Genomic DNA, 14,435 nt, shown 5'->3' with positions numbered 1-14,435 from the left:
AAAATATTAATTATATATACATATAACATCATTAAATATATATTTTAAATTTAAAATTCTATTAAAAGTATCTGAAAATAGTTTATGATAACTAAATTATTATAAAGTATCCAAACTACCCGAAAGTATCCGGATAGTTTTATCCGAAATATCCAAAGTAATCCAAAATATCCAAAAATTTTATGTAAATCATCTTAATTATTTGATATTTTACCTTAAATAACCGATATTTTATCCAAATTATCCAAATTATCCGAACTATCCGAACCCGAACCCGAACCGGATCCAAATGAGAACCGAACTTTTTCCGGATATTTTCCGGTTCCTACATTTACTATCCGAACCGAACCGAACCCGAAACTATCCGAACCGAACCGAACCGAAAATAGGTCAAGTACTAAATGGATCCTCTAGCCCCTATCCGAACTACCCGAAACCCGAAATACCCGAACCGAACCGAACCGATACCCGAAATGCCCAGACCTACGTGTTGTTTTGTAATTTTTGACTCATTTATTTAATAAGGGCAATAGAGTAGTTTCATGGTCGTCTTCTTCTCAGATCTATTTTTTCTTTTTTCTGTTTGCGGCAGACATTGATTTCAGTTGAGCTTCCGACGATTTCATCACAAAACCAATTAGATTTAACATTTACAAAGTTAAACACACATTACTCACGTGTTTTCAATCCAAAATCAACAAATCTGAGTTTTTCTATTGATTACGAGATTTGAACAAAACGAGGTTTCAATTAGACGTCCGCGTTCTCTTATTCTACGTTCTAAGCGGATATTATGCGGTTCACTGTTCAACACAACCGAATTGATCATAATTGCGCTCATCATCCATGGAGCGTTTGTGCTGCCGAAAAATCGGAAACGCGGCCGCGTTTTTGAACAAAGGTTTAGATCCACAAATTTGTCTAATTTTTTTTTGTATACATAGTTTTTTTAATTCATTTTTTTGAAATACCTATAATTTTTATAATTCATCAAAATAATTTTATAATTAAATTTTAAAACTAAAATATCTAATATAAATATAAATTATATAAAAACAAATCAATAACTTATTAACATTTAAGTTTCTCTTTAAACTCTGAATAATCAGTTTAATCGTTAGTTCACAATAATCATTTAGTTATTTGGATACCGTTTTCTTGAACATTGTTTATATGGATAAAGGCATTTGTTTCTCTTTACATAGCACGATCTGTATTAATCAAAAAAAAATATGAACATGAAAAACATATAGAATTTTCTCAGCTTAGAGTATTACTGTGTAAAGTACTCAAAGTCTACATAAGCTGTATCATCAGTGGGAGTAGCAAGACCGGCAGCACAAGCGACTTGAGCATCATGCTTCATTGAATCCGAATCCGAAAATCCGAACCGGACCCGATCCGATAAAAATGAATCTGAACCGATCCGAACCCGATGTAAATACCGAATGGATCTTGTTTTACCGTATTTCGGGTTATGGGTATTATCCGAACCGAACCCGAACCTAAATGGATACCCGATAGAACCCAAAAGATTCAAAATCCCAAAAAAGAACTTATAGTCTTATACCAAACATGATCTCAATTCCTAATATGTATCCAAAATACACTAAGATATTATTGAACATCTAAAATAATTATCTATTACATGAAGGTTGATGGTTGAAGATGGGAGTTGAAGCTTGAAGTTTTTAGATTTTGGTTTTGTTTTCATTGAATAATGTTTCTCATTTCATGAGAACTTGGTTTTTGTTTTACGCTTTCATTTATTAGGTTTTCTTTCTATCGATAAATGTGTTTATCTCTGGTTTGATTTTAAATGTTCACGTTTGATGTTCATTTCTTATTTTTGAATCGATTTTACTTGTGTTTTGGTTACAAAATAGGTATAAATCATGTATTTTAAAACCGAAGAACCGGCTTTATTTATGTTTTGATTACAAAGTAGATACAAATCAGGTATTTTTAAACCGAAGAACCGATTGGGACCCTAACCCTGTATTAGTCAAAAAAATAAAGTCATTTCTTTCTCTAGTTAAAGCTTCAGTAATTTTCTTGTGGACAAATAAAGTCATTTGTTTCTCTTTACATAGCACAAACTGCATTAGTCAAAAAAATTAAGAGTATGAACAAGAAAAACATATAGAATCTCTCAAGCTTAGGGTGTTGCTGTGTCTAAAAGTACTCAAAGTCTACATAAGCAGTATCATCAGTGGGAGTAGCAGGACCAGCAGCACAAGCGACCTGAGCATCAGGCTTCATTGGGTTATTATAGTGATCACTACTTCCATGTCCCTTGGACTTCCCTCTAGCAGCAGTCAACGGTCCCAAGTCAACAGGGTCAGGAATGTGCGGCGGTGCAGCGCTACGCACCAGAGCCCAATTAACACCTTCAAAGAAAGGGTGTTGCTTTATCTCCGTAGCTCCTCTTGTGTAAGCGATTCTCCTGTGAGGATCCTTCACTAGAAGACCGCGAATGAGATCACGCGCCGCTGAGCTCACGTGAGGGAGGTCTGGGAACTTCAAGGGCCGACCAACAACGTTGTGGAGCGTGTCTCTATTCCCTGGTCCTTTGAACGGTGTTGTTCCGTGTAAGAGCTCGAAGAGGAAGATCCCGAACGTCCACCAGTCTACAGCACTTCCATGTCCCTCTCCACGTATGATCTCTGGAGCTAAGTACTCGTGTGTGCCTACAAAGGACATTGACCGTACATCCGTTGGCTCAGCCATGAGCTCTGGCATGGAGAGGCCGTTCAGGCCGGAGTCTGATTTGGCTTTGCGTGTTTTCTTGGAAGGGAGGAGACGTGGGAGGAAGGCTGAGGGATGCATGCAGCCGTTGACGGCGAACTCCTCGTTGAGGATAGCTCCTCCTCCGCTACAGACGGAGGAGGACTTCACGAGGGTTGGGTTAAAGGTGCAACGGAGGGAAAGGTCAAAGTCTGAAAGCATTATGTGGCCTTCGTCTCGAACTAAGATGTTCTCTGGCTTCAAGTCTCTGTATACAACCCCCAACATGTGTAGATACTCCAATGCTAGTAACACTTCAGACGCGTAGAACCTGTAAAGAAACTCATGAGAGAAAAGATAATAAGTAAGGTACAATTAGTGCTGGCCATTCATGTTTATGTTTCGGATCGGTTATTTAGGTTGGGGTGTTTAGGATCTTTTAAGAACTCAACCATTTTTCGGAACGGATGGGTTCGAATAGTGACGGGTTTGGTCGGATTTCATTTTTCATAAAACGAAACAGAACTGAATTAGAACAATTTGTATTTGGTTCGAGTTTAAAACATATAAAACCTGAGTAAAGTTATATCCATAAATCCAAAAATATATACGAGTAATTGAGTTTTTTTTTTTAATATTACAATATTCGTTTGATTCTCGGTTCGGTTCCACTTTAGTTTTGTTTTTTTGGTTATAGATAAATAAGAATCAAACGGGTTTTTGTTAGTTTTAGTTCGGTTTCGAATTTTTTGGTTCGATTCTGGTTCAATTTTTGGTTTCGGATACTATGCCCAGGACTAGCTCCAACTCTAAATAGACCAAACTTTTGTCTTACCTCGCGGCCTCTTCTGTGAAACGCCTGTTGGGCTGTTTCTGTCTGAGAGAATGTAGATTTCCTCCGCTGCAGAACTCCATGACAAGGCAGTAGAGCTTATCTGTCTCAAAGTAAGAATAAAGCGTTGGCAAGAAGGGATGATCAAGCAAGGATAAGATCTCTCTTTCGGTCTGAGCCCTCGGCAACTTGTTTCTACTAGCCAACGAGGCCTTATCCATCACCTTTATTGCGAAAACCGCACTTGTCCCTTGCAAGTCAGCGAGATAGACGCTGCCTATGTCCCCATACCCTAGACGTTTCAGAAGCCTGAAGCTGTCTAGACCTATCTGAGGCCCTCTTGAAGTAACCGAGTTAATGGCGTCCCATCTCACGTCACCTCCCGTGTGAGGCTTGAAAGGTGTAGCTGAAGGGCAATCACCATAGGCAGAGTCTGCATTGTGTCTGGGGGCTCTCTTGTTGTCTGGAGATTTTGTCCTACGTTGAGGATGAGTTCTGGCGCTTGGTGAGGGTGTTTCAGGTGTGGTTAATGGAACAATCTTCTTGGGATCATAGTGAAGATTTTTAGGAAGATTCTTCCTCGTTCCTAAGCCATCACCTTCGCTGTGCTTTGAATCAGCCTCGTTGGTTCCCCCTCTGGTTGCGGTGGGGGGTTCAGGTGACTTTGTGGGTTGGTGTCTGACGAGGGGATCCATCTTTTTGAGATCAAAATGAGGGTTTCTCGGAACATTGTCTCCTAGTTTAAGAGAAAATGGAGCGTGAGGTGACTTGGGTATCAAGGTAGGGTCTATCTCCTTGGTGGTGTCATTAGATGTGCTCTTCTTGGAAGCTAAGTCCATCTTTGGAATATCTTTTGGTTATAAGACAGCTCTTGCCTGCAGGGACCAATCACATTAACCTCAAGATGCTTGTTCAAAGAGACAAAATATTTTAGAATCACTTTTTTTACCTGAGATGATCAAACGCTTCCTTGTTGATTTAAAAGACAAAGTGAGGGAAAATCAAATCATGTCAACTCTAAAAAGGAAAAAAAGAGATTGTAATGCGTTAGTTATAATAACACAAACAATGTTTTCAAGAATTCAAGAACACGGACCATGTTTAAATGCATGTGACATTAAGTGTTAGTTCCTAGAATACGAATCACAAACTCTAAAAGAAAACAATTAGTAATGTTCCAAGATTCAAAGAGGACTTTAATTGGCTTGTCTATTGTAAACGTTAGTTTGGTTTATTCCCTTAATAGTGTCTCAGCCTGGAAAAGCAGAGAGAGAGGAAGAGACATGAGGAGATGCAAAAGAGATGGAGGGAGTGAAATGTTCTTAGCCTCTCATCTCTCAACGCTTCATTTTTGCCGTTTATTCCTCTCTTTCTTGTCTAAATTAACCGTTTCCTATTACCTAATTTGGTTCATTGACAGAGACATATTGTTAACAAGAGATAGCTAAAATAAAAGAAATGTCTAATAGTAAACTCACATGGTCATTAGACATTCTCCTCATCTTCTTTCTGCTTCATCGATATGTATGTTATCTTGGTCTCTCTCTCTTTCTCTCTCTCTGACTAACAGAGAAAATATAATGTCCTTGAATTTTTCTCGACGGCGTCCAAGTCTTCTTGGCCGTTGCAACGGTCATCGAAAAAGAAGCCATGAGTTCAGTAAACTGCCAATTAAACCCCGAACTTTCGAACTAAAGCAAATTTTTTTTCTTTCTAACTTGTGGTTGAGCCAAAAAATAATGTAAACGTCTTTTAAATGTTAGTCATTTTAACTTTCATTTTTTTGTTGACCGGGCTATTTTAGAAACTCGGAAACTCAACTATTAAACCATAAACGTCTGTTAACTTGCTAAACGACGTCGTTTCAAATACTACTTAAAAATTCTTCTTCGATACTAATACCATTATTCTGAGCTTTATTATCATTCTCATTAGTTTCACTATCATCTTTATTATCACCTTCTTCACCCTACTTGATTTTGTTTTTGTTGTTTAATCTTAGTTTCCCTAACACTTTCCACTTAAGATCTCCCACTACACAACAACAAATCCGATGTAACCCTGTCGTCCTAGCCATTCTTTGTATTATCAATGGCTCTGGAGTTTGGAGATTCGAAAATTGAGAGATTAGAGAATTAGAAAATTTAGGTTTTACATAAGAGTAGATGATTTAAATGTTTACAGATGTAAAACAACAATATTTCATTAATATTTAATCAATTTTTAAACTGACGTCGTTTAGCGAATTAACAGACGTTAACGGGTTTAACAGTTGATTTTTCAGGTTTCTGAAATAGTCTAATTAACAAAAAATTAAAATTAAAATGACCAATATTTGAAAGTTGGAGTATTTTTTGGTTCAAACATAAGCACAATTTTTTTTTTTTTGGCTTTTAACTTGAATGTTCAAGGTTCTTATGCCCATTTTCTCGTTTAAGAAGTTGCAAACTACTTACTCCCTGTCCGTGGTTTACTTAATGAATTTGAATCCATCAACACATCATGGCTTCATGGGCTTATTTAGTAAAATCATATCCCCTATATATTATTTGTGAAACATTACAACTTATTTTTGTAGTCACGTGTCATCACTAGGATGATTATTAGAACTATTAGAAAAATATGTTGGTCCATTTAATTATATAATAAGTTTTTTATTAAACTAATCATAAATTCATTATTAATGTCATTTATTATTTCTTTAAATAAAGATTACGGAATTACCTAATGTGGCTAAAGTATATATGATAATTAATGATTTTGAATAATAAAGATCCGATAAAAAAAAATAATGTATCTTCTATCAAATTTGTTTAATTTTAAACTATTAAAATAATTTAAAAAATCACAATAACCATATTATAAAAATTTAGATTTTTCTTTATATGTTATATTTTAAATTTTAAAAAACGACTATAAATTACTAAAACTGTTAAAAGTCTCACATTCAAATTTTGCGATCCATGGTTAAAAAATTTTGTTATGACAAAATACAAATGATTACAAAATCATATAAATAAAAGTTTAATTTAATTAATCATTAAGATTTAAAATATATATGTATATATATCATTCTAAATTAAACTATAAACCATATTGAATAAATAAATATTTTAATTTCAAAATTTACTTTGAATAATTTTTTTTTATAAAAGTTTTGAACTAACATTGATAAATTTTTTTAAATTATAAATTACTAAAATTATTAATCGCACAATGAAAATTTTGTTATTAGTAATTTAAAGTTTTTGCTATTAAAGATATACATGATCAAAAAAACATATGAGTAGAAAGCATCATTTAATAGACATTAATATTAAAAATATACTATGTATGTTAATATCATTTAAATTTAATTATATTTCCTATCAATTTTTTTAAAAAATTGTTTGGATTAATAAAATTTATTTATACGTTCGCACCAATTTAATTATATATGTAATAGTTACTGACTTTTAATTATTCAATATATATTTATTATTTCATAATATATAAGAACATATAATACATAAAATAATTTATATATATAATATTTATCCTGCGCAAGGCGTGGGTCTTAATCTAGTTTAATTTTAATCATCATAAGCCTGTAACGAATCTTTGACCAATCTACTATCATTAGCAATTTTTGAGCTATATGAACAGACACAAAATAAATATTTTGTTTTTGTGTAGGTGACTAGGCACTTTGTTATTACTGATATTTTCTTCTTCTCAATTTTTGTAGACATAGCCGTTTTTTTAATACAATGTAGACATAGCCGTTTATAATTGAATATCTTGGATATAAATATTTTGGATAAAAATAGCGGACAAAGGTTTGAATGTAGTTAAAATCTTGAATTCGAAAATCGACTTGAACCTATCTTGAACGAAGAAGTTCTGAAATAAGCCGACTCTAAATTTAGAAATATTTGTAAACAAAATTGTATTGCCATCAAACGCATATATGATCTAGTGGTAAATGGGACTCTAGAGAGTTAAAGCAATCCGGATTCAAAACAACTCTTTACATTTGATTCATATAGATAAGAGATTATATTTGGTTTGAATATTCAAAAAAAAAGATCTATCTATAAGTTTCACTTTTTCTTGAAAAACTAGCTTGAATTCTTCCATAAATTTTGGATATTCCAAATTAATCTTAAAGAAAAACTTGAAACGCTAGCGAAAAGGGAAAATAAAAGATATGAAGTTGACTGTTTTGTCGAATTACAAAACAATGATAAGAGTTGAATTTTTGAATAGAAGTCAGATAAATACAAAAAAAACAATTATAAGTAAGATAAGATATGTATGATCCGTAAATTAAGCAAATGGCGGGGTAAGGATGATATCACCGATAGCATTGCAATTTACACACCATCTTCTCTTTCCTTGTACCATACGTTTATATTATACGGTACGTACACTCTTAATTAATAAAGGAAGGTATGAGTATAAAATACGGTCGTTCTTCTCCTAACGTGTGTACATAGTCCACGCATATATACAAAGCAAAACGCGGTACTCTAACGACGACTGAAATATTATTTACTCTAGCAAACTTTATGATTAATCTAATTGTGAATTTCATGTCATACGAATGGTAGAACCTTCGCTATCTTTTCTTTCTTAAAGATTAATAGAATTTAACTGGTTTTGTACAAGTTTTTGAACTAGCAAATTTACTATATGTCAGTAATTAATATATAGGATGAAAACAGAAGTTGTTATTGTATTATACGTTGATGGGAAAATCGCATAAAAAACTCTCAAGGTGGCAGTTAATTACACTTTAATCCCTAAAAATATTTCACAAGCATTTTAAACCTCCAAAGTGACACTTGTATCAAAACAAACCTTCAATCTGGCTTACTTGTACATCAAGTTACAATGATTACCGGTACTGTTCAGAATCGATGACGTGTCGTTTTTTTTTTTAACTATTTTATTAGTAAAATAAATATAAAATACAGAAAAATATAAAAATTCATAAAAAAATCAAACAAAATCATAAAAATCACTAAAATTCACAAAAAAGCCACCAAAAAAATTTAAACTATTTTATTAATAATATAAATAGAAAATACATAAAATATAAATTCATAAAAAATTCAAAATAAATCATCAAAATCATTAAAATTCACAAAACTCAAAAATTCACAAAATATTTTAAAAAAATTATTCATAAAATAAATATAAAAGTACATAAAATTTTTAAAAAAATTCATAAAAAAATTCAACACAAATCATGAAAAATTATAAAAATTCAGAAAAATCACAAAAACTATTTATATTATTTGCTTGATTAGGTTCACAAGAATTGTTTGAAGATAATGAATTTTTCTAATCTGAATTAGAGTAATCATAATCCAGAGACAGACTGCTATTTTGGGAAAGTTCAAGATTTTTTTTTTATACTTTATTAAGATAAACTTGAGTTTACATAATCAGCGTGAAGCATAGAGGTAAGAAATGTTGGAACAAAACAATGAAATATGAAAGAAGTTGATCCAGAATGTTGTTCCTTTGCCAATTTGTCCGCTACACATTTTGCTTCTCGAGGGATCCATTGTACTTTTATCTCCTCCATTCTTGACTGCCACCAATGTATCTCCCGTGTCCAGTTGTATAGACCAAAGTGCAGAACTCTGTCCTGAATAATGTCAATAGCTTTTCTGCAATCACTCTCGATTATCACCTTCTTGTACCCTTTACCCCAGCATAATTGTAATGTCATGAGTATTGCCTGCAATTCGCTTTCTAGCGCACTCGGAAAGTTCAAGATTGTTAAAGGGAAGAATGGATACTAATGATAGCTCGAGGGTGACCAGTTTATATTTTCTGTATTTTATACTTGTCTTATTAATAAAATAATATAAATATTTTTTGTGAATCTTTTATTTTTGTAAATTTTTATGACTTTTTTGATTTGTTTTGAATTTTTATAATTTTTTATATTTTTATATTTTCTTTATTTTATATTTATTTTATTAATAAAATATTTAAAAAAATTGGTGAATTTTTTATTTTTGTAAATTTTTAGTGACTTTTATGATTTTTTTTGAATATATTTATGATTTTTTATATATTTTATGTATTTTACATTTATTTTATTAATAAAATAATTTTTTAAAAAAATTCAAAAAAGAAAAAGAAAACCAACACGTCATCGATTTTGAATAGTACCGGTAACCATTTTAACTTGATGTATAAGTAAGCTAGATTGAAGGTTTGTTTTGTTACAAGTGTCACTTTAGAAGTTTAAAATACTTGTGAAATATTCTGAGGGTTTAAAGTGTAAGTGGATGCCACCTTCGAGGTTTTATATGCGATTTTACCTATGTTGATGTGGTAACAAACTGACTGGTTCCATAACAATTATGGACGTGGATTATAGCAGCTGGTTAAAACGTATGTGAGTAAAACATGTTATGATGTATTGTATGTGAGACTGTAATCCATCTCATATTCTTTCAGCCAAAAGGAAATAAACTTGATTAAACCCATGTTTGCAATTTTTCCGATCTCTCCAAACTATCCTTTTCTTATAGATTAGTTTAATTTAGAGTAGACTCTTCCGTGATGTACGGACAAAATCAATATTAGATTTAAAACACACAGAAGTATGAATGAATAAAAGATCATACTCCTAATAATGAGAATATGTTGTTACTTTCATGTCACGACTGAAATATTATTTAGTCTCTGTCTAGCAAACTTTATGATTAATCTAGTTGTTACTTTCATGTCATGCGAATGGTAGAACCTTAGCTGTCTTTGTTTCTTTAGATTAATAGAACTAAACTGGTTATGTACAAGTTTTTTTAACTAGCTATTGTACTTTATTCAGTAATTAATATATAAAATAAAATGTGTTGTTATATATATGTTGGATCAATACTGGATATAAACACATAAAAGCATGAATGAATAAAAGATCATACTAGCTATATCAGATTTGAGTTCAATACAGATCGCATCTAAACGGTTTGGCCCTTTCCACCATCTCGATCTAGGTCTGAGTCGTTTGTCATACACGTTGGGAGAATTGGGATCAAACAATGAGGCGTTCAATATTGCTCCTAGACTTTTCCTCTATTAGAAAAATCCATTGAGGCGTTTGGTAATAGAGAACGATGTTAAGACTTTTAGTTTAAGTGTCTAACTAACCCATGACATTATTACCATCGACAATATTACCCCTTCACGTGATCCTGGCAAATTCGAATATATATATATTCTTTTTGAGAAAGGGCTAAAATTCGAATATGTTTCCATCTTTCTATCAAAAAAAAAAACACTGGCTCAAAAGATGTTACGTATATAATATATAAATAAATAAATAAATATATATGTATGTCTCTGTTTTTTATCCGATCTTACTACTACCCTACATGTTTATCAGCTAGTTCTACACTAATCTAAAAAGGTAACATGCCAGTTCCACATAAAATAAGAATTATTGAACCTCAGAGTGATCAGAGATCCATTATTTGCTTGTACAAGTACTTACTCTTCGAGTATCTCGACTATTATTTTTTTGGAGAAAAAAACAATATAAAAAAACCTCCCAAAATGGTAACTCATGACTACCGAACAAAAAATTATCGTAACGTGGCTTGTTATTAGGTAAGTCGTTTTTCTCTTTTCTTACGGCAGAGATTCAACACCGGCCATTGTTGCCTTTACCTTATATCGTAATCTTCTCAATGCATTTGACCTTCTGATAAATAATAATAAATATTAAAAACAGTTTTACTCGACTTCCATTTGACATAAGTTAACAGCTAATCTGTACGTCCCTTTAGTAAATGTTACATTATACATGTTTATATTTATATAGAGTTCTGTCGTGGATACATCATATACAATTTACAACAACCAAGTCTAAGAAGCAAACCGCGTTCATTATACATTTTTCTCTAATTGCTATGAAGCTATATATAAGCCTATATTATAGACTAAGATAATGCAAAGCGTGAGGCCGTGCATGAAGTCTTTAGGGTTGTTAATAAATTATTTTTTTGTCGTCACCTTAAGACTGTTATAATTGTATACAATTATTCGGTGCAGACTGGCAGTTTGAATTAATCTCTTTTCCTCTACTGTCATTGTCGTTCGTTACATATTTTCTGAGCAGTTAGGATTTTCTACTATCAATCGCTTTATAACTTTTATAATCTCAATTAAGACATTCGGTGATACCAATGACTAACACAATATATAAACAAATTTCACTGCTTTTTCTGATATACTTATAACCTGTCCTGAGATTTTAAAAGTTAGTTTTATTGAAAATTCCACACTTATTATTTTGTCTTGTTATGATATAAGTTGATGAACAAATATCAAATACCATATAACTGAAAAAATAAATTGGACAATAATTAAACAGTACGGTGGCTTGCATCGGAGTTCAACGCATCTCAGTGTACACGCATCTTTCTCTCGATTTGGATAATCCAATATATGTTTCTCATGTTTTGTAGCTCTCTCTCTCTCTCTATATATATATATATATATTATTTTATTTTATTTTTGTAACTTGGGCTATATATATATTATTTTTCATTTTTTAAGATTTAATACAGTTTTTTTAGTTTGAAATCTGAACCGGCGAATATAAAATCTATGATTTCTAAAAGAATCCAAGAGTGCAACAGCTAACCAATGAGTATATGACAACTGGAAATTTTCTCTTGCCCTTGTGACTTTGACTCTCTGTCCCTAGCTAGCATCTTCTCCCCACGTATATCCTCCATTCAAATATTCATATACCTAACCCCAATTGGCCAATCATATCCAACGATTTTTTTGTTTGTTTTTGTTTTGTTGTTAGTGTTACTCTTAGTTACCTTTGAATTGTTGTTACCTTCAGTTTCTGGCCTATGTGGACTCATAAATAACCCCTAAATAACTAGAAACTGCTTCGGGTTTTTTTTTTCTAAACGCTAACTAGATTTGACCCGCCTTTTGAAAGGGCGGGTATATTTTTGTTTAAAATTTTCTTGAAAATTTTTGTTTAAAATTTTATAATTTTTTTGTAATCAAATTTGTGTTTAATATTAATTTAATTTTATAGAATATATACATAAATTTGGTAAAAATAATTCAATTTTGAATTTATACACAAATATAAAATTAAATTTATTTTTACCAAATCTATGTATCTATTCTATCAATTAAATTAATATTAAACACAAAATAATAACAAAAATATACAAATATAAAAATTAAATTTCACAAGAAAATTAAAACAAAAAACACCCGTCAAAATCTAGTTTCTATTAAAAGTCCACTTAAACCCGTTAAACTCCATTTTAACATTATGTGTTTTGTTAATTGATAAATTTAATGTATGTGTAAAATTTTCAGAATTAGAATAAATTAACGTCTTGTCCAATAAATTCTAACTTCTTGAGCTGATATGTAAGTTATGGTGTTGTAGTATGATAATGATTTTTTATGAAATATATCAAAGTTAATTATAATCTAAAATTATAATGTAATAGTTGGTGAAAATAGTATTTATTTTAGGGCGAGAATAAAAGTGAAAAATATTTTGTATATATAGTACTATTTTATTCTCCACATGGACAAAACTCTCGAAGCTTCATGATTAAAGATACGTGGACGACTCTGATTTGTAACACAACAAAGGAGGTTGTCTTCTCCAATAATTCAGTCGCTTCTGATTTTTTCCGTTTGATTTACTCATTACACCACCGGCGAAAACCATAAACCCAGAATACGACATGAATCCATCCGTCTATCTTCACCTTTCTCTGACCATACCAAGAGCTAAATTCACGCAAAGATCAATGTGTTTGGTATTGTAAACATTGATCACAAAACAATACAAATGAGAGATCATGTTTATATTTAGTCGGACATATACTGTCATTTATTTTCATAACCGTGGATTTTAATTAGTATAACTGAGAACTATGGATCCGAAAATATAGGAATTAAGGAGAGGTTACGATATTATCATATGTGGTTAGTGTTTAAATATAATTAAATACAGTTACATAAAAAAATAATAAGAGAATGTTTAAATAAATAGTTGGATTCAACTATTATCAATTGGTCATGTTCTTAATTTAATAGTATTGATTTTAACGAGTAGTAAAGTGCTAGATTTTTTTTTCTCTTCAAAATCTCAAAATGTAAATTTAGATGCATTTACCTTTAATGAATAAAAGTAAAAATTTCTCTCGCAATAATGTAACTTCAACTTAAAACCGTAACATAAAATACTGGACGATTTGTTAAACAATTGTGTCTAAAATAAGTGGCAACCGGTAACCTTCCGCTATGTGCTTGATCGTTTTCTTTTCAAAATCCCGAACTGTAGTTTTTCGCATAAATGTAAAGTCAACTCAAAACTGTAACATAAAATATTGGAATATTTGTTAAATAATTATGTCATAAAATAAGTAAAAACAAAATAATTTTATACAAAGCTTATTAATTCTGTCATTGTTGACCATTAGCCAAACTTTCCAAGTTTTGAACCTTTATTTTTTATTGTTATATTGAATTTGAGATAATAAATGGCAAAAAAAAAAAGAAAAGAAATCGACAGTGAAATTATCCCTTATTTATTCTCTTAGAATTATATAACATTAAAATTTATAATAATCTCCATGAGTAAAGTTGATGCTCGTTTTTAAATAACCGATTAGTCAAACTATGCCAGATTAAATCGATTAATCGTTATAAGTAAGTAAACGGAAAATTAATAAACCTGAAATGTCTAAAATCAAAAGGAAAATGTTCTTAGTTTCTACAATAATTTTTGGTTTTTGATTGTCTGATATTTTGTTCTTGAGTTTTTGATTTTTGGTTAGTAATGATATATATGTCCAATATTGCACCAAAAAATATA

General features: G+C 31.2%; 1 protein-coding gene across 2 annotated transcripts; it reads right to left on the bottom strand.

The window, feature by feature from the left end:
• Window positions 1-946: 946 nt before the first annotated feature.
• LOC106375079 (serine/threonine-protein kinase AGC1-5-like) lies at window positions 947-4,897 on the bottom strand. 2 transcript variants are annotated; one of them, XM_022711308.2, is made up of 4 exons: window positions 4,656-4,897; window positions 4,509-4,576; window positions 3,563-4,434; window positions 947-3,058 (listed from the first exon to the last, which is right to left on the bottom strand). In XM_022711308.2, the coding sequence occupies exons 3-4, from the start codon at window positions 4,396-4,398 to the stop codon at window positions 2,176-2,178; spliced, it is 1,719 nt and encodes a 572-aa protein (XP_022567029.2). In that variant the 5' UTR covers window positions 4,399-4,434; window positions 4,509-4,576; window positions 4,656-4,897; the 3' UTR covers window positions 947-2,175. The 2 variants fall into 2 exon arrangements, with proteins under 2 accessions (XP_022567029.2, XP_013670429.2); XM_013814975.3 differs by lacking the exon at window positions 4,656-4,897 and having other exon boundaries at window positions 4,509-4,648.
• Between the last annotated feature and the right edge of the window lie 9,538 nt (window positions 4,898-14,435).

Source organism: Brassica napus, chromosome C1 (assembly GCF_020379485.1).
Source record: "Brassica napus cultivar Da-Ae chromosome C1, Da-Ae, whole genome shotgun sequence".
Classification (NCBI taxonomy): Eukaryota; Viridiplantae; Streptophyta; class Magnoliopsida; order Brassicales; family Brassicaceae; genus Brassica; species Brassica napus.
This window is presented reverse-complemented; position numbering and strand designations above follow the sequence as displayed.